At 36.1% G+C, this 22,207-nt stretch overlaps 1 protein-coding gene across 1 annotated transcript in view; it reads right to left on the bottom strand.

Moving 5' to 3' along the window:
• LOC150103704 (cyclic GMP-AMP synthase-like receptor) overlaps positions 1-19,581 on the bottom strand; it is a 91,810-nt gene extending 72,229 nt beyond the window's left edge. The window contains exons 1-2 of the mRNA XM_090397100.1: positions 19,558-19,581; positions 9,390-9,671 (exon numbers count right to left, since the gene is read on the bottom strand). Coding sequence (XP_090253226.1) covers positions 9,390-9,668 — 279 coding nt within the window. The 5' untranslated portion in view covers positions 9,669-9,671; positions 19,558-19,581. The remainder of the gene's footprint in view (positions 1-9,389; positions 9,672-19,557) is intronic.
• Positions 19,582-22,207: the final 2,626 nt, after the last annotated feature.

Here is a 22,207-nt window from a genome sequence, read left to right on the forward strand (position 1 = left end):
TTTACACTTAATTGTGGTGAGGGTAGAAAATCCTAATTCACATAAATATGATGTTGAAAATTGTAGTAAAATGTTCAAAGCTTTTTTAGATATTGACACATATTCTTCTTTTATAGAAATCCAAAAGGCCTCAAGACACAATTCCTTATGTTTAATCATCAATCCACAATCAGTGGATATAGCTGCCAGTTCTTCTTCTGTTAATGTTAAACCAAAATCACTTGAAGTTTCCATAAATGGGTTTCTAATCCAATCGTATTGTTCAGTGTTAAGTGATGGAAAACTCAATTTTTCTTCTAAACTTGTTAAATGTTCAACTATTATTGGAAGTGTTTCATTTATGCAAATGTTACTTACCAATGGAAACATTTCCAAATTACCCTCAACAGCTTTTCTTTTCCAAATCTGTAGTTTTCTCTGAAACGCTTTCATTTTGTCAGTGGATGTGAGAATATTTTCTTCTTTCCCTTGCATGTAGTATTCAAAATATCGAGCTGCTGAAATATATCGGCCAAATACTGTAACCTGGCAACCCAAAATTCGCACCGAAGGAGGTTAGAAAAATGTAATTGTTTCATCTCTTCAAAAAACGCAAGAAGTTCTTGTTGTAGCTCGTGTACACGGGTAAGTACTTTCCCCCTTGACAGCCACCTCACCTCAGTGTGTAAAAGCAGCCATCTGTGTTGTGAATCCATATCGATACAAAGCTTTTCGAATAAACGCGATTTGACAGGTCTTGTTTTAATAAAGTTTACCAACTTTTGCTGAACAACTTGATCTAAAACTTCTCTTAATTTTTCTCCCAATGTTTTTGCCATCAAGGCCTCCCTATGAAGAAAGCAGTGAGTTACGATAACATTCTCATTTTGTTTTTTTTACAAAAGATGTAAGGCCCTTAACACAGCCTACCACGGAAGGGGCTCCATTTGTACAAATGCCTACACACGACTTCCATGTTAACTCCCATTTATCAAGATAGCTATTCAAAATGTTAAAAACGTCCTTACCTTTTGTAAATACACTTAATTCTTTGCAAAAAAGAAACTGATTTACTATTTGATCTTCATTAATAAAACGGACGAATGCTAAGAGTTGTTGCGCCTTGTTGGTAATGTCTGTTGACTCATCAACTTGCAATGCAAAATTTGAATACTGAAGTTTATTACTGCATGCATTTTTCTCGATATCAGAAGACATTTCTATAATATGCCTGTGAACTGTATTGTTGGACAGAGGAATCTTGCTTATTTTCATTGCTGCTTCATTTCCTAGCATTATCATGACCATTTTTTGCATGCAGGCAAAATAAGTGACTCACCTAAAGTATGATCTTTCATATTTTTTGCTATCAGAAGCGATTTGAGCTTTATCAGAAACAGTCATTATACTTTTAAAAGAATTTGCCACTTTTGTTTGCTGTTCAGACAATCTCTTGAAAAAAACTTACAGATTTATCTTGTAAATTAGAGTGTATAGTTTTAAAATGTTTACTCAAATTACTAAGAAGCAATGATTCATTTGCCATTTTACATCCACATATACTAAACATAGCAGCAAAGGATGATCTTCACTTCCGGTCCAAGTGAAACCAAAGCTTAAATAACTTTCATTATATTTGCGAGTAGGCCGCGATTTTGCTTTCTTACTTGCACTTAACTTTTGCTCACTTCCAGAATCTGATTCTTCAATATCACGCTTCTTTTTGAGAAATCTATCCATTTTATTTGGGTGTATTTATCTGAAAATAAATAATATGCACATAACATCCACTTCCAACACTTTTAAAATAAGTAATATACACAACAAGAATAAACCATATTCTTGTTCTCTTTGCAAAAAAAAACTACTGTTAATTAACATAATAATGATGTTTTTGTTTTTGTTTTTACAATAACAAAATCAGACAAAGGTAATGCCACGGTAGTAATGGATACAACAGAATATGAAAGCAAAATGCATACACTGCTCCATGACCGGTCTACATAACAAATCATAAATCGAGATCCCACCAACTCACAAAAGAATAAGGTGTGCAAGTTACTGAACAAAGTCACTTTCTGGCCAAAAGAAATTGTCAAAAAACTCAAACCCTTGCACATTAAAACACCCAGAATATATGGTGCTCCTAAAATACACAAACGAGATACAACCTTGGATCCTATTGTAGATAATATAAACAGTCCTACATATAAACTAGCTAAACACTTAGCCAAATTACTAACCACTTACACGAACAATTCTTCCTCTTTTTGTTAAAAATTCTACCCACCTAAAAAGTATTTTAGAAAACCACACCTTAAATAGTTCAGACCTAATGATGAGTTTTGATATCACCTCATTATTCACTAATGTACCACTGATTGAAACACTTAACTTACTAAATTCACAATTTCTCCCAGATATATTTCAGCTATTTAAATTCATGGTACAGGCAGGTTATTTTACTTGGAAAGGGAAAACATACAAACAATTAGATGGGACAGCTATGGGTTCATCCCTTTCTCCCCCCCTTAGCCAATTTCTACATAGAACATCTGGAAAAATTAGCTATCAACACAGCCACTCTCAAACCTAGTCTCTGGCTACGCTATGTTGATGTTGTGTTTGCTATTTGGCCACATAGCCCAGACATATTGAATACTTTTTTAATGCATCTAAACAGCCAGCACCCCAAAATCCACTTTACAATGAAACTAGAAGCCAATGACTGCATACTCTTCCTGGACACACTGATCACACGTCTTCCAGAAGGTTCCTTATCATTTTCGGTTTATAGAAATCCCACACACACACACACAGGGAGATACTTACACAAACAATCACACCAGCACCCTTCTCAATAATATGGTATCTTAAAAACATTAACCCATAGAGCTAGAGCAATCTGTTCCAATGACATTGCTCTCACTGCTGAACTTTCTCACCTACGACACACCTTCTTAACCAACGGTTATAATCCCCATAAAATAGATAACATACTAAATGCTACCCAGAAATCCCCTCTATTTACCACAGAAGACTACAACAAAACTATCACCATCCCATACATTAAAGGCACATCTGAAAAGATATCTAGGGTGCTTAACAAACACCAACTACGCACAGTATTTAAACCTTACATAAAATTAGCAACTCTCATCCGTTCACCTAAGGACAAATGCACTCCTTTATCACATCTAGGAGTCTATGAAGTGCCCTGTTCTTGCCATCAAGCCTACTACAGACAGAGAGGAAAAACTGTGGACATCCGCCTCAGTGAACACAAAAAATATATCTGACACTTTTGCTATGGCAAGTCGGGTCTGGCAGACCATGCTTGGATACCCCTGCACACAGGATCAATTGGAAAGAAACAAAAGTAATGCACAGAAGCTTCTACAAGTCAGAGAGGTTGTTCCTGGAATCAACAGAAGTCTTAAAACATACTCCAAACCTTAACAAGTATGGCTGTATAAATCTACCAAAGATTTGGGAGACAGTCATCTTAAGACTGCTTTAAAAACCGAAACGGATGTTAAAAAGGACAAACATGAGGCGATAGTGGCGGAAGGAAATGAAATTGAGAGAACGAATGAAACTGGAAATGGCGTGATGCAGGAATCGATAGTGGAAAAAATCGAAAGAATGAATGATAGTGAAAGTTGGACGCATGTTGGACCTTAAGTACAGAAGGATGAATGGGAGTGAAAGTGAGAAGAGGGTGTCGAGAGTTAGAAAATTAGAAAGATGGATGATAGAGAGAATGTGATGCGAGATTCGGAAGTTGAATTGGATTGGATAAGGAAAGAGATGAAATGGGTGCGGAAAGAAATTAAGAAAATTCGGGAATAAACTACTGAAACTAATCATGATGGCATGAAAGAGTTAACAAAAGATGAGCGAGTGGTGTTATATGGCAACTCCATTATTAAAGGTGTGCTGGATGATAGGATGCACAAGGTATGTTTTCCAGGCAGTAAAATGGGTCGAGTGATTGAGGCACTGGATATGAGATGGGAGTGAGCAAAGGAGTTGATGGTTTTAATCAGCACAAATGATTTGACAGAGGACAAAGAGCAAGTCAGAATGGATATCAAGAGGCTGATTAAAAAGATAAAAGAGAATAGTGTGACAGGAAGGTGAGATGAGGCAAAGAGCAAGGATTATAAATGATATGCTGGCTGAAATGTCTGAGAAGACAGGAGTACAGTTTGTTAATGTGTGGAATGAGTTTGAAGGATGAAGTGGGAGCGATGGACTGCATTTGAGTGGTTATGGTGTGAGTTGCTTGGAGAGACTGCTGCTGGAAGATAGAGAAGTGAGTAGAGTGAGAGAGAATGAATCACATCAAGCAGGAAGTGATGTGGAAGAGCAGGAGAGTAAGACAGGAGAAATTGAAGAGGTGGTTATGAATGAGGAAGTGAGTGGCATGAGTACAGAAAATGAGAGAATGGGTGTGCAAGAGGAGCAGGGAAAACGGGGAGGCTCAGGGTGGACAGGAATACACAGCATAAGAAAGGTGGATGCTCCGAGAGGACATGAGAGCATGTGTAGACAGGAAAGGAATGGGATGACCTGGGATCAATAGGAAACAGTTGGAATTGAAAAGGGTTTTAAAATGAATAAGCAGAAAGGGAAATGGTCCCAGTCGAACATGGAGAGAGAGAGAGAGATCACATTGAGTGAGCGGCATCAGTGGAACTAGCTGTAGATCCAGAAATGAGCTGTTGTGTTTGTATACAAATGCTAGATGTATAAGAAACAAGGCAGATGAAATGGCTGCATTAATTGCGTCTGTTCACCCGAAGATTGTCGGAATAAGTGAGACATGGTTGGAAGAGGATGACATCCTCACAGGAATAGAGATGGAAGGGTATGATGTGTTTTGTGAGGATAGAAGGGGTAAAAAAAAAGGGGGGGGGGCTATTGATGATAGAGAAGGAGTTATGTCCATACAAAGTAGAGATGCAAGAGGGAAACAGTGCCGGTGATTTTAAGGCAGTATGGTGTGAGATAGAGGTTAATGGAATCAAATACTTGGTTGGATGTTGTTATAGACCAGGTCATGTGGAAGGTGGTGATAATGAAATGTATAATCAAATTAGCCAAGCAAATAAGAAAAGGGTGATCATTATGGGTGATTTTAATTATGACAACTGGAAGTAAAGAAAATGAGTTTCTTGAGTTTTTCAGGGATAACTACCTCAGACAGTATGTGACAGAGGATTGAGGGTCTTGGATTTGGTCGTCTCATCAAAGGATGTAATTATAAATGAGGTGTCGAATCATCCACTAATTGATGAGAGAGACCATGAGGTGATTACCTGGGTGGTTGCCAGCAGTGTGATGATCTCTGTGAGAAAAGGGTATATGTGGAACTACAAGAGGGGGGGGGGGGGTGATTATGAAGAGCTCAGCAGACAGTTGCGGGTGTAGTGTGGAATGAGGAGTTAGCTGGAAAACAGATCAATGCAACTTGGGGGATTTTCAAAAACTATCTAGTAGATGTAATGTCTAAGTGTATTCCAAGGGTGAGAAGGTTAAATAAGGTAGGTGTGAGATGGATGAATAAAGAGAATTAAGCATGCAATACAGTGAAAGAGGGCATTGTGGAAGCAGCATAAGAGAAGTGAAAATAACCAATTCCATGAGGTCTACAAAGACCAGGCAAGGAAGGTGACTTGGTTGGTGAGAGTAGCTAAAGAGAGGTATGAACAGCAGTTAGCTAATGAAGCCAAAAATAATCCTAAGGAGTTCTTTCGATATGTAGCCAGCAAAAGAAAGAATGATTATGGAAGGATGACATTGATTGGAGAAAATGGTATAAAGACAGCTGTTGCAGAATGTGTGGCGGAGATACTTAATGAGCAGTTCATAAAGGTCTTTCAATCTTGTGAATGTAACTTCATGGAGAAATTGAGAGCAGTAGATGTTGGGGAGCAGAGACTGACTGTAAGTGAGCAAGAGGTGTATGGGGAGTTGAGTAAACTAGATGTTAATAAGGCTGTGGGACTTGATAATATATCAGCACGTATTCTGAAGGAATGTGCCAGGGAGTTGACACCTGTCTTGACATATTTTTTAAATACGAGTCTTGCACTCAGTCAAGTCCCTAAGGAGTGGAAGGAGAGCAAGATTTTGCCACTTCAAAAAGGAGGTGATCGAACTCAAGCATCAAACTATAGGCCTATCTGTGTGTCAGGTGTTGTGGTTAAGTTGTTGAAGAAGCTTGTGAGAACTATGATCCAGAATTGGGTTAACAACAATGGTATTATCTTTGATGGACAGCATGGATTTGCTAAAGAGAGGTCATGTTTAATAATCTACTTAATACAATAAATTGACTACTTCCTTGGACAGAGGAGAAGGATACACAGTAATATACTGAGATTTTGCAAAGGCTTTTGATAGAGTACCTCATGATAAGTTGACAGTCAAACTAGAGCAGATGGGGTTGGATATTAGATTAGTGCATTGGATTGGAGAGTGGCTATCTGATAGGTATGAACAAGTTGTGTATGGGGGAGCGATATCCAGGAAAAGGAGAGTCAGTAGTAAAGTGCCTCAGGGGTCTGTTTTAGGGCCATTACTGTTTAACTTGTATATTAATGATATAGGTGAAGATTTGGATGGAGATATTGAGTTGTTTGCAGATGATGAAAAGTTGGGACGAACCATGAAGATGTTGTGGCCTTACATAGAAGACTTGAATAAATTGAGTGACTGGGCAATGAAATGGGGATGTGAGTTCAATGTTGCAAAATGTAAGGTTTTAAAATTTGGAAAACAAAGATCAGATGCAGAATTTATGCTTGGTGACGATACATTGTTGGAGGTGGAAGAAATAAGAGATCTGGGGGTGATAGTGGATAAGGATCTGAAATTTAGGGGACACATAGCCAAAATTGTGAAGACAACACAAAGGCTTCTGGGAATAATGTGGAGGACACTGATATGTAGAGGTATGGAGATTCTTGTTCCATTGTATAAGGCTTTGATTAGGCCACACATGGATTATTGTGCCCAGATTTGGTCACCTGGCTTTCAGAAGAATGAAGAGATGTTGGAAAGGGTGCAAAGACGATTGACTAAGGTAGTTTCTGACCTCTGGAATGTCGAGTATGAGGAAAGATTGAGAAGATGTAATTTTCAGATTCTGGTGGACAGGAGGAAGAGGAGAGATATAATAGAGACCTACAAGTTGGTAAAGGGTTTTTATAGGATCAATGCTGGAGAAGTTCTACAGAAAATAGTGGGAGAACCAGAGGTCATCCCTGGAAACTGTATAAAGAGGGTGTGAGAAGCAGGTATTTTTCGTGCAGAGTTGTTAAATGATTGGAATGCCTTGCCTGAGAGTGTGGTGTCTGCAAGAAGTTCGAATGTGTTCAAGGCATGATATGATGAGCTGTGTGCGTGTGATAAAAGGACCTCCCAGATGAGTCTTTGACTCCATGAGGTCTTGGGGTAATAATAATTATTATTATTTCTTCAGTTCCTTTCTTCTGAAGTTGTTTCAGGAATTCTGCAAGTATTTCATCTATTTCTTCTGCCTTTCCACATTTTAGTTCTTTAATGGCCATTTCTACTTCTGTCTTCAAAATCTCTGGGCCTAGATCATCTTCATTTACCTTCTTTATATCTTCTAATGTAACTCATTTGGTCTATTTTCCTTGTCATATAAATCTTCAATGTATTCCTTCCATCTCATTAAGATTTTATCTTCTTTAGTTATGATTTCTCCATTCTTATTTTCTATGCCTCTAGCACGAATTCCATTTCTCTTGTGATTCATGCTTCTTGCTTTTTCATACAAAAGATCATACCTTCCCAGTCTCTCATAATTTTCCATTTCTTCACATTGTTTTTTAAGCCAATCTTCTTTACTCCTTTCTTCTTCCCTTCTCAATTTGTCATTCAGGGTTCTACATTGTATTTTCCCTTCTGGCGTGTGTTTATTTTTCCATTTTCTTCTTTCTTCCATGAGAGAAATCATCTCATTAGTTATCCAAGATTTTTTTATTCTTTTAGCTCTTACAAATCCAATTTCTTTTTCTGCAATCTTCTTTTTTTTCTCTTTAATTTGTTCCATTTCTTTTCTGGATTTGACAAACTTGTTTCCTCTAATTCTTCCTCCAATCTATTTCCAAATTTCTTGGTATTTTTTAATTTCTCTAATATCCATTTTTTCCCTTTTCATAGCTTGTTTTATTTTCTTTAGTTTCACATTTATTTCTATGAATAGTAGGTTGTGGTCAGAGTAAATATCAGTTCCAGGATACGTGCATGCATTATTTTACACTATTCTTGTATCTTTGCTTTACTATAATATAATCAATTCGATACCTTTCCGTATCTCCTGGTTTTTTTCCATGTGTATAGTCTTCCCTTAGATTTTTTAAACCAAGTATTCGTAATTATTAGCTTATTTTCTTTACAGAATTCCACTAACCTTTTCTCTCTCTCATTTCTATTATCTATTCGGTATCTTCCTGCTACACTCCCATCCTCTTCTTTTCCCACAACTCCATTCCAGTCTCCCATTATAATCATATAGTCTTTTCTTTTTTCTTCCTTAATTAGTTCTTGTAATTGTTCTTACATTTCCTCTATTTCCTCATCTGAATGGTCACTTGTTGGCATATATACCTGCATTATTGTTATGTCCACCGGTTAAGTCTTCAGTTTTACCATCATAATCCTGTCATTCAGATATTTTATGCTAATGATGCTCTTTGCTGTTCTTTTATTAAAAACAAGTGCAACTCCTTTTTATCTCCACCTGAGTAAATTACTCTTACTTCATCACTATAAAAATCTCCTATTCTTTCCCATCTGACTTCATAGAGTCCTATGATATCAATTTTTCCTTTGTCTATTTCATGTTTGAGATTTTCTAATTTTCCACATCTGTTCATTGTTCTCACATTCCATGTTGCAATTTTGATTCTCTGATGATCTTTCATTTTCAGTTTGTTTGTAGATTGTTTTAAGTCACTTTTAGAGGTTTGATCAGAAGGAAGATAAGCCCTTGAAGCGTCCTTATTTCCCGATATTGTATCCATTCCAATGTGCACCTTCTTTTCCTCTCTGTGCCAAGAGACTCCACCTTGGTTTGCCAGGCTGGTAGTTGCCCCCTTATAGGTTCTATTCATTGCTACTAAAATGTGGTTTTCCATTGCAATGCTCCAGCAAGTACTAGTAGAGCTGCTGCCCTCTACCATCTAGAGTAGAAGTTGGGAAAAGGAGAGACACCCTTGGGTCTCGAGTACTCTAATTCCCTTGGGGTTGAAGTAAGCAAGAGAACACAACATTTATTTAGCTTATAATGAAAATGTTAATTATTTCATTTTTATTAGTTAGTTATATTAATCACATCAGCAAAATTATATTAAGCAAATAACAATACTCACAATAAATGCATCTTCATCAATTGGAAGATGGAAAACAATATTAATATCAAATTCTATTGCTTCCTGAACCCGTAGTCCTTCAAAAAAACTTCCTGTACGATCAATGCTTTTGAACAGTGAATTAAATAATTTGTCTTTTTTCATGCATTTTTCAAAATAGTCAAGCACCATATTTACTATTAGACGATTTGATTTTGTCTGTAATTCTTCTAACTTCACATGATCTTTAAGAACACCTTTCAAATGACTTAGCAATCTATTATTTGAATGTTTATGCATTATCTAGAAATGAAAAAAAAAATCAGTTATTACTTTTATTACATAAGCATCTCCTAGAGTCCAGAGATTCATTCAAGAAGTTCTGTACCGTAATTAATGTCATGTGTCATTGTATCTTTAAACTCATTCAAAGCACTCATGACCACCTCTAACAATTCATTCACCACTTTCCAATCACAGTTTACACAACTCTTGGGTAACTCCCTATTTGTATTCGGCCCCACCCAGTCATGTACTGAAATATTTCGTCTACTTATCAAGTCATTTTAGTAACTTATATATTTCGTTATATCCCATCTTTTCTGCCTATCAACTAAATGATGTAACCAACAAAATTTCAATCCATCCTCATAAAGAGTATCCAAAACTAGTCACCAGTTTGGTTATCCACCTCTGGATACTCTCCGTTACTTTCTCATCTCCAGGGAACCAAATCTATACACGATAGTTCCTATGAAGTCATGTGAAATTATAATGAGCAATGACAGATTTCTTATTTCTGCTGGTTAGCAAATGACATCCATGTCATTTTTTTTAGCTATATTGCCTGCTTTGTGTAACAAGTACTCTGCTGAACTTTAACTCTCCATCCTCAATGGAGAATTAAAGGAGTGGAGAAGAGTGAAAGATAACCGTATAGTGCAGTGGTTCCCAAACTGTGTGACGCAGCACAAAATATTCTAATATTTTCACCAAAATGACACTTAGCCCACGTGGTTTTAGAATCAGACCATGATGTGCTGTGCAATGATAGGAAGGATATCTAACGGACACTGTACGTTTGATTCCAATATTAGAGAAGATGTGCAGTGAACAACAGGCTCATCTGTCTCACTAATGATTTATTTATTCAATGATTTGATTGTTCAAAATATGTACTTATTTAATACTTTTTACATAAATTGTTTGTGAATTTGAAATATGTGTTTCATTTAATTTTTTAACTTAACCAATCTAACCACACCAACTGGCACTGCAACTGTTAGGTAGGCCTATATTCTGACTTTGGGCACTTTGGAAAAATCCTGATACACTAAGGGCGCCATGAACTGAAAAAGTTTGGGAACCACTGGTATAGTGGGAAAGGTTGTCAGTGTGTTGCCAAAGTATGACAATAATGATGAAACTAAGAGCCAGAATCGTGAATATTATGCTAGCGGAGCAGCGTGAAGAGAAGAGTGGATGTACTGAATGTATTTGAGGGAAGAATGGAATTATACAGACGTGATGGATTGCATTTGAATGGAGTGAGTGAAATGGAGAAAGAAACTATTGCTAGATGGAAGTGCAGTGTGTGAATGCAAGCAAGAGATCAGAAGCAAGAGATGAAGTGAAAGATCAAAAGAGTGGTACTGGACACAAGTGCTCACCAATGGAAATAGTAGTAGTAGAGTGAGAGATGAGGAAAAAACAGGAATGCAAAAGAGAGAGCTAGGGTGAAAAGAGAGTGATAGCATAAAGAGAGAAGAACTACCGTATTTGCCAGCGTATAAGATGCACTTTTTTTCTTTGAAAATAGGTCTGAAAAACAGGGTGCGTCTTATATGCCTATACTCAGTTTTTTATTACTTTCATTTCTGAAAATTTTCTATGTCCCAAGTTATGTGATTTCTTTCTTTCTTGCTTCCTTGCGGTGTGTGAGAGCATTCTAGTTACATAGAGTTCAGTGGATGTGCATGTTGTCACGGTTGTTGTGAACAGTGATAAATTTTTGCCGTTAAATTTTCTCTAAATTTCTTAGCAAATTATGCCTGAAAAACGTCGCCATTGCTACAATATTGCATACAAGCTACGTATGCAAAATTGTATGCTAAATTTTTCCATATTCTTTAGCATACGATTGAGTATGCTAAAGAATATGAAAATAGGGCTGCAGAGAGGCATTTCAGGCTACCCCAACTGAAAAAATGATAACTTGGCAGAATCAGGAAGAGGATCTAAAAAAAGCAACTGACAGTAAACATAAATTACGAAGTGGAACTGCAAAATGGCCAGAACTTGAGGCAAAACTGAATACTTGGATTTTAGTGTCTACAAAAATGATTATTCATCAAGCGAAAGCGATAGCCACTAACGGAGGGATCGCCAACTGTATTGGATCAGCATCATGGTGTTCAAGATTCATAAAGAGAAACCAGCTGTGTATGCAGACTAAAACAAAAATATCACAAAAGATGCAAGCTGAATATGAAGAAAAAATTATTGAATTTCATCGATTAGTCATTAACGCAAGGAAATGAGAAACTTTTGAACTTGTGCAAACAGGAAACGTGGACGAGGTTCCGCTGACTTTAATATGCCCTAAAACAAAACTGTAGCTTCCAAGGGCACAAAAGGTGTTACGGTTAAAACTTTGCGACACGAAAAAACTTGCTACACGATTGTTTATCCTGCTGTGCTGATTGGACAAAATGGCAGCCACTATTGATTTTCAAAAGGAAGACACTATCCAAAGAAAAACTGCTTAAAGGAGTGTTTGTATATGTTCACGCAAAAGGCTGGATGGATGGAGGAGGAATGAAGTTATGGATAGATAAAATTTGGTCTAGGTGCTCTGGCAGACTGTTGAAGAAGCCTGCCCTGCTAGTGTGGGATCAGTTTCGTTCTCACAGAAAAGAAGATGTTAAAAATAAACTCAAGGAATTGAAAACTCAGTTAGCTGTAATTGCAGGAGGTCTAATAGTTAGCTTCAACCTTTAGATGTCTGTATTAATAAACCATTTAAGGGATTTATGAAGGAGAAGTGGAACAGCTAAATGCAGTCTTTAGATTTTGAGGTTACGCCATCAGAAAGAAGGAAGAGGCCAAGCATTTCGCAAGTATGTGAGTGGGTCAAAGCTTCATGGGATGCTGTGAAAACTGAGACAGTGGTTAAATCGTTTAAGAAGTGTGGTATTAGTAATGCACTGGATAGTACAGACAACAATTTGTTGTATGAGGACTCAGATTCTGATTTAGAAGAGGTTTCAAGTGTCTCTTCATTTAGCTCTGGAGATGAATTTCTGGGTTTTGATGAAGAAGATTAAAAGGTGGGTACTCTTTCCTAGTTAGATTAGGTATTTGTTGAATGTAGACCTACTTATTACTTTATATTTGAAATACTGTAAATTCATTATTATATTCAGCGATAAAGTTTTTTTCCTAAAAAATGTGTACAAAAAAGGGGTGCATCTTATATGCCGGCAAATACAGTAAATTGTTTCTCCCTGCTAAAAAAAAAAAAAAAAAAACCTCTTTGTGATTCACTTTCATGCAAACCATACTCTAATATACTAATTTTTCTGGTTTTTATAAATTATTGAAATATTCAGGACTTATGAGACACCCTGTATTTATAGAATGGTATTATGAGCTGTATGTAAGACATAGGGACCTCGTGTGATGAGTCTGGCTCCATGCGAGTCTTGGGATGATGATAATGATAATAACAGCAATGCTGCAAAGGAAGGTTTCGTATATTGTAGTCAAGTGAAGCTATAGAAATTTTAGTTGAATACTGTATTCATACAACAAAGCACTGGACTAAAAACATACTATGAAATAAGGAGGAAAGCAAACAGAAGAGAAGAATGGAAGGAAATGCTGCTGAGCTGCCAGTCATAAGACTGATGCAATAGAAGAGACTATATTCATTTTTTACAGTATTTAATGATGGTATTTATGCAGAAATTAATTTATCTGAGAGTGAGATATAATTTTCTCTGAACTCATGTTGTACAATTCTTAGAAACCATATAGTCATACAGTAGAACTCGGTTATAATGGTCACGGTTACAGCGAATTCACGTTTATAACGAATAATTTTGAAGGTATATTTGAATTACATTTGATTTACTGCATGTATTTCATATTTATTATGAATTCGTTTCAAGGGAATAATGAACGAATAATACATGTTAGTCGTTCCTTTACTGACATTTCATATACATATGCATTTTCTGGTTGTGGAAAAATGTCGGGAGTCAAACGGAAAATATTATCAGTTTCCGAAAAAGTAGAAATTATATGGGAGGTGGAAAATGGCCAATCAAATCTGACAGTAGCAAAGAAGTATGGTTTGTCCCCATCTACAATATCAATAATTTGGAAGAATTGCGAGTTGACTCTGAAAGCTTTCGAAAACAATTTATCGAAGTGTAAAAAACTTAAAATGTGTAATAAAAGTGACATTGACGAGGCACTTCTTTCATTGTTTAAAGTGCAAAGAACTGCTGGCTTACCTATTAGTGGACCAAATTTGAAAGTTCAAGCCGAAAAATTTGCTGTTCAACTTGGTTATAGCAATTTTAAATGTAACAATGGGTGGATAAGAACAGAAACAATATTGTCTACGCAAAAGTAAGTGGTGAGGCATTGTCCATTGACAAAAACGTTGTTTCTGACTGGATCAAGAATGTATGGCCGGACATCAAACGAAGGTATGGATACAACAACATTTATAATGCAGACAAAGTAGGGATTTTTTATAACTTAACGCCTGATAAAACTTTTCAATTTAAAAACGAAAAGTGTATTGGCGGAAAACTTATCAAAAAATAGACTCACAGTTTCAGTTTGTGCAAACATGACTGGTAGTGATACAAGAAAGCTTCTTATAATTGAAAAATCGGCAAAGCCTAAAACATAAAGAAACTTCCCGTTGATTATACAGCGAATAAGAAGGCCTGGATGACATCTTCAATTTTCCAAAATGAAATTCGCAAGTGGGATAAAAATCTTCATGGTGAAAACCGGAAAATTTTGTTATTGATAGACAACTGTCCTGCCCATCCTGTAGTGGCTAATTTAACAAACATAAAACTTGTTTTTTTGCCACCGAATGTGACATCTGTCTTGCAACCACTTGATGAAGGCGTAATTAGATGTTTTAAATCCCATTTTCGTCGTCTGATAGTCTTGGAATTGATAGAACGCAGAGAAAAATCAACAGAAAATGCTTATGCTTACGACTCAAAGATCAGTGCACTTCTCGCAATACGTTTAATGAGTCATGCTTGGAATTTGGCAACATCGTCTACGGTATAAAATTGTTTTAAGAAAGCCGGTCTTGCGGAATACGAGTGTGAATCTGAAGAGGATAACTTACTGTTATCAGTGTGGTTAAAAGTACAAAACTTGAACAATTTTGAAACGTGCGCAGAGATTGATAATTTTATAGACATTGATAATGGTGTCAGAATTTCGGGTATACCGACAGACACTGAAATCTTAAAACAAATCTCTCATACACCAGAAGAAGATAGTAGTAGTGACTCCGAGGAAGAAAATAGCAATGATGAGAAAATCGTTACCTGGTGTGAAGTAGAAAGTGCTTTATATATTTTAACAAGATTTATGGAATCATGATCTGTAAGTTCAGAGGACACATTCAAGCATTTTAGTAGTATAAGGAACAATTTCAAACGTATGAAATATGCGTCTAGTGCAAAGCAAAGCACGCTTGATGATTTTTTATGTAAAAATGTGAAGTTTTAAAAATATGTTACCCAATATACCTATATGAAGAAAAATCTGAAAACATTTTTAATTCGCTCAAATTATGACCTTCTTGGATATAACGAATAACGGTTATTACGAACAAATATATGCAGTCCCGTGGAATTCGTTATAACAGAGTTCTACTGTATTTAGTATGAAATAGGAATTTAGATATACAGAATACTAGAAATTATTTGCTAAATGTAATTCTGTTCTGCAGAGAACATGAGTGTCGGACTTCTTCACAAAAATAAAGACAAAAACTTAATTTTCTGTTTATCTTCTCTATTTTACAGATTTTAAATGTTTACAGTAAAGATTTTATTATTATTATTATTACCGAAGACCTCATGGAGTCAAACATCTGGGAGGTCCTTTTATCATACACAAAGCTCATCATACCGTGCTTTAAACACTTTAAATTCTCTGCAGATGCCACACTCTCAGGCAAGGCATTCCAATCATTCACAACTCTGCATGAAAAAAATCTGCTGCTCACTCCCCTAATCATACCCTCTTTATACAGTTTCCAGGGATGACCTCTAGTTCTCTCCTGATCTCCCACTGTTTTCTGTAGAACATCTCCAACATTGATCCTATAACAACACCTTACTAACCTGTAGGTCTCTATCAACAACATCTTACTAACCTGTAGGTCTATCATATCTCCCCTCTTCCTCCTGTCCATTTATTAATTTAATCTTCATTCTTTCAAAAAACAACATGTTGATTTGAAGTCAATGCACCACATGTACATCTGAAACATTCTCCCCATTCAGGTATTATCCACCAATAAACAAAATAAAATTATATTTATAGTTAACTTACTCTCCACAACTCACAAGAAAGTGGAGTTAATATAAATATTGCATATATTATCCTTCCATATTCTTCCTTTTATTACTACATAGTTAAATAACTTTTCAGAATTCTTTTGACATGCTCAGCTAATTTCCACTCATAAGTTGATTGTGTTTTTCCTTACTATGCTGGTTACACCTTTTTTGCTGTGCTTTGTATTGCTCATGAGTCTGCTGATCACTGTTCCCTTTATCCATTCTGTGCAATTTCTTATGTCATGGTACAGCTCAAAGCAGCCCTCTGAGTTTGCCAAATTCAGAATGTGATTACTCACTAAGGAGTATAAGTTCCACATATTCTCCTTCTTAACTAAAATGCCACATGCTTAGCCACTTCCCAAGTCCAGAATGAATTATTATTATTATTATTATTGTACAGGTGCCTCCATGGAGTCCAAAGACTCATCACAGGAGACCCAAACTATCCACAAAATCTATCATACCTCCACTTGAACCTATTAACAAAGCACTCACAACTGATGCTGGCAACCCATTCCACTCATTCACAACTCTCCAAGCAAGAAATCTAGTCCTCACACCCTTACTAACCATACTTTTATTCAACTTCCAGGGAGATGACCCCTTGTTCTGTCACCTCCATCCAAGTGCTGAACATTTCTCCTACATCAATCTGATAAAACCCTTTAAGCAACTTAAATGTTTCTATCATATTTCCTCTTTTTCTCCTATCAACAAACTTCTGCAATCCATATACACCCTCAATCTATCTTCATGGGGAACATTCCACAGACCATTCACCATCTTGGTCACTTGCCTCAAGAAACCCAGGAGACTAGACTTCAGCATAGTAATCCAAATGTGTAATAAATGAGTAATCCAGATATCAAGGCTCCATAAAGAGGAATAACCACTTCCTTATATCAACTTGTTAGTGTGTTCTTCAATAGCCAAGTAATCTTATTGGCTATCTTAGCAATATGTCCTCTAAACTCTCTGTCTACCACCACCTCTAAATCTCTAACTTTGTCTATTTCGTGGATTACAGTGCCACCAATGCGATACACAGCTTATGATCTGTTTATCCCAAAATGTATAACTCAACATTTCTCCACATTAAACTGACTCGTTATCTTTTGCCCATACAGACAGCCTATTTAAATCATCCAGCAAGCTCTCCACATCACCTTGATTAACTATTACTTTACTTAATTTTGCATCATCAGCAAACAACTGAATATTTCCTTTCAAGTTATTTGCTATATCATTTATGTACAAATTAAACAGCAATGGTCCAAGCACCTAACCTTTTGACACACCACTAGTCACCTGTTTTTGCCTCGATTCTGCTCTTCCATATACCACTTTTTGATATCTGTCAAGCAGCCACTGTCTTATCCACTTAACAAGTGTCATGTCCATCCCCATTTGTTCTAAGTGTAACAGAATTCCATGTGGTATTCTGTCAAATGCCTTTGTAAAATCCAGAAGATCACTGTATAGGGATTTCCTTTATCCAACTCTGCTGTTACTCTATGACAAAAAAAATAGTAAATTACTAATTCATGACTGACCATTCACAAAGCTATCCTGCCCCTCATATATCATATTTTTATGCACCCATTCTTGAATTCTCTTTTTGATCAATGTTTCTAGTACTTGGACCACAACACCTGAGATACTTATTGGTCTATAATTTGTTACTGAGGTCTTAAAACCTCCCTTATGCAAGGGAATTATTTTCCCTCTTTTTAATCCCTTGGAAGTCTACCAGAGCTGATACTTAAATTAAAGAGTCTAGTCAGAAGCATTGCAGTTCTCATTTTCGCAAAACTGGAGCTGATATCCCATCTAATCCCATAGCTGTATTTACATTGAGATTCTGCAATATCCAAAGAACCTCCAATTCATCCACCTCTGTTACCACATTAGTATCTGTCACTTATGTTAAAGCAGTAACCTCACTTGGATGATACTCAATGACCACTCAGTATCGAGTTACTGAATGACCACTTTGCCCTTGCAAAGTGGTCATTCAGACCATTTTGTCTGTTTCTGCCACCTCATGATGATGATCATCACTCATTTAGGTTAATCTTTTGTAGCTATTCTTCCTCTTACTTGCCACATAACGAAAGAACTCTTTGGGATTTCCTTTGGCCTGGTCAGCTAGATTCTTCTCATAATCTGATTTTTCCCTCCTTGCTATGCTGGTCACCTTTCTTGCCTGAGCCTTGTACTGTTCATGAGTTTGCTAGTCATATTTCTCTTTATATACCCTCCACAGCATTTTCTTCTTCTACAGATTATGCTTAATGATATTACTCATCCATCTAACTCTTACCTGATTAACTCTCCTTACCTTAGGTATACAATTTAATATTGCTTCCTCTAGATGAGCCTTCACTATCTCCATGCACTACTAACATCCTTACCCTGCAGAGTTTTATGCCATGACACTTTTTTTTTAAGCGCCATGGCATTTTGGATTTAAGCTTCTTCTTAAGATTGTCATAATCCCCTGCCTTGTAGTTCCACATATACCCCTTCTTGACAGAATAATCCTCATGTTGTACAATCTCCCAAGTCAAGACCACATGATCACTTTCACCAATCAGAGGCAATGCGGGCACATTGGTTATGGATAGCTCTTCTGATTCTATGACCAAGTCCAATACTCTCACACCCCAGTCCTCTCCATCACATGCTGACTCAAGTAATTATTTTTCAGTAGATGTATAAATTCCATTCCATTTCCTTCTTGCCATGTGATCTTTCTTCCTTCCAGTCTATATCTCAGTGAGTAGAATAATTTGCACTTAAAGGAAGTGAGTGTATCTTTGTGAATGAATTTAAGGAGAGGTATGATAGCTGGTTTGGGTGATTTATAGCCTCCCTCGATGAGTCCTTGACTCCCTGGAGCTCTCAGATAATAATAGTAATAATAATAATATCTTGATAGTTGAAGTCCCCCATAATAATCACTCGACTAGTACTCATTGTACTAATTTGGTGATGCATATCATCTAGATTAGCGTTTCTCAACCTTTCTAAGCCAAAGGACCAGTAAAATGCCTAAAACAATTCTGCGAACCACTAAGTTACAGGGGCGTAGCTGGGGGAGAGAGATCCGCCCCTGGTGGCACCTTTTTTGGCATTTATGAAATCTTGCTTTACTGTCTATAAAACAGCAACTGAGTGATGAAATAGACTTAGACAATGTGATCGACGATTTTGCGAACAGAAAAGCAAGAAAAATAACATTTTAGAATGTTGGAATTAAAGTTTTACTTTAAAAATAAACAGTGTTTTTAATTTATTTCTCTATAGGCAGTTTTGACTTTTTGTAATTTTTTTTAAAAAACCTATGTAGGAATTACCAACATTTTGGAAAAACTGTTGTAAATAGATGTTATAAATCTAAAACATGCTTTTAGATTTATAACATAATAAATCTAAAAGCATGTTTTGAAAGATATGGCAACATAATTAATTAAATTGGAAGTAAACGATTAAAAGTGTATCATCATTGAACAAAGTTTTAATTTTTATTAAACAAATAAATATGATGATATAATTATGTTATTACTTACTTTTATTGAGATGGTTGAGCTTCTTGGCCCTTGCAGAGTTGCTGGATATCTGGCTCAATATTGGTCAACTTCAGTCGAAGATCGGCACACACACTAAGATGATTTCTGTATTTTGTTTTTATTTGAAGGAGCGATGAAAATCCTTTCTCACAAAGATAGATTGTAGAAAACTGCAGGACGATTTTCAATGCTTCTTAAGATAATTCTGGAAATTCACTTCTCACTGAAGACGAGATCCAAAATCGAGCAAAACCAAGATCATGGAATTGCATTTTAAGCCCACTGTCACTTGAAAGTTCAATTAACTGTTCCTTTTTCGATAACGAAAGGTCGTTCTCGTGACTGCAAGCCTGAAATGGATCGCGAACCCGCAGAAATTTCTTATAAAAGTTATTCAGAAAATATGTTTCAAAATTCCATTTCAGATTTTTGAGGTGGTTACAAACCCTTTCCACAAACTCAGAATGAACAAAAATATTATTTTCCACTAAAAAGGATTCCAATGTTGGAAAAAAAGGTGCAAATCGTCTGTCTTTTACATAACTAATCCATAAAACCACTGTTTTCTTGAATGCCTTTATTTTGTCAGAGGAATCAAGAACAGTTAAAAAATTTCCCTGAAGGGAGAGATTTAGTTCATTTAATTTCGAAAAAATGTCTGAAAGATAGGATAGTGTTGATAACCATGCTAAGTCAACAAGGAGTGATGCAAAATCAGAATTACGTTCATTTACAAATAATAAAACTTCATGCCTTAACTGAAATAATCTTGTTAGTACTTTGCCCCTGGAAAGCCAGTGAATTTCAGAATGAAGCAAAAGTTGTGTATATCATCACTGCCCATTTCATCGCAGAGTACTGAAAATAACCCATTATTTAACGGTCAAGCTTTAATAAAATTAACTAGCTTGACAGCATTGTATAGCACAGTTTTAAATTCTGGTGGCATTCCTTTGGTGGCTAATGCTTTCCTATGTACGAAACAATGCACCCAATTCATATCCGGAGCTACTTCTTTGACCTTAGAAACAACCCCGCTATGCCTGCCTGAAAGAGTGCGAGCTCCATCCGAACAGAAGCCTATACATTTTTCCCGCTGGATCCCTTTGTATATTATGTAATTATTGAGAGTCTGAAATATTTTTCTTTTCCAGTTGTTTGGGATAACAAAGATCAAAAAAACAGAATAGCATCATGAATGTTGTTATCTTGCGCATATTAACTGCGCATCATTTGTAACATCAGTAGTCTCATCTATTTGTAACGCATAATAAGAGCTCTTCTTAACTCTTTCGATTAACTGAGATTCTATGTCACTTGCCATATCATTAATTCTGCAACCGACAGTATCATTTGAAAGAGGAATCAAATCAATCTTTTAGCAACTTGTTGCCAAACATAGTTTTTACCGCATCTTTTATAACTGGAAGTAGTAAATTTTCCCCGATAGAAAGAGGTTTCCCTGTTTTCACTATGTGCAAACCTAAGAGATAGGATGCTTCCAGTGCTTTGCTATTAATGGAACCCATGGCTGAAATTATATCATTCCCATAATTTAATATCCCTAAGCGTCGCTGAAAAAATTCAATTGGCTTATTTTCACATCACAATGTTTAGTTTCTAAATGTTATCGCAGTTTCACAGGTTTCATGCACTTGTTCGACAACACTTCATAACACAAAACACATTGAGGTTTCTGTTCACTTTCATCTCCACACCAAGTAAACCTGAATTCCAAATATGAACTGTTATATTTCCTACTGTATTTTTTCTTTGAACTGCTTGTTTCTTCTACTTTAATAGTATCAGATTTACTAGCCATTATAACATATGTATTACAATTAGGATTAGCCTATTGCTCTTCTTTTCAAAGTTCTAAGCCACTCTTCCATTATTAAAAAAAAGTTTCCGAAAAATATATAAATATATAAATACTGGGGTTAACTCACGACACACTTTGTTCAAGTATCACTTAGCACTTCTGAAGATATACTGAGCCTTGGTTGAAGGAAACCTTCAGTAATAAAAATCAATACACAACTCAGTGTATAATCTTCATCCTGCAGCTACAAATTTCGCGGCAGAATGATGATGAATAAAAGAGGGGCGAAGTGAAAAACAATATAGTTTTATTGCCTTCCACATTTGAACATTCTAACGCTATTTGTTAGTTTTTTTTAAGGCTCCATTCGATTTCAATAATTTTTACTTCTTCAATTTTAATTTGTTTTGTTTGGATAATTAAAAAAATATTTATTTATTATTACGGGTATCTCCATGGAGTCAGTAGACTCATTGCAGGAGATCCAAACTAGCAAAACAATATCTGTCATATCTCTTCTTGAATTCATTTACAGACGAAGAGCTCACAACTAAGTCAGGCAATGAATTCCACTCATTCACCACCTTCCAAGTGGTGAATGAGTGGGAAAAACCTTGTTCTCATACCCTTGTTAACCACACTCTTCTTTAATTTCCAGGGATGACCTCTTGTTCTTTCTTCACTATCACACAACTGAAACATTTCCCCTGCATCAATCCTATAAAACCCTTTCAGTAATTTAAATGTTTCTATCATATCCCCCTCTTCTCCACTTACCAACCAACCTCTTCAATCCACAAGCTCTCAATCTATCAATGTAGGGAGCAT

This window comes from Typopeltis vanoorti, chromosome 8 (genome assembly GCF_054136105.1).
Source record: "Typopeltis vanoorti isolate ZY-2024b chromosome 8, IOZ_Tvanoo_1.0, whole genome shotgun sequence".
NCBI classification, from domain to species: Eukaryota; Metazoa; Arthropoda; class Arachnida; order Uropygi; family Thelyphonidae; genus Typopeltis; species Typopeltis vanoorti.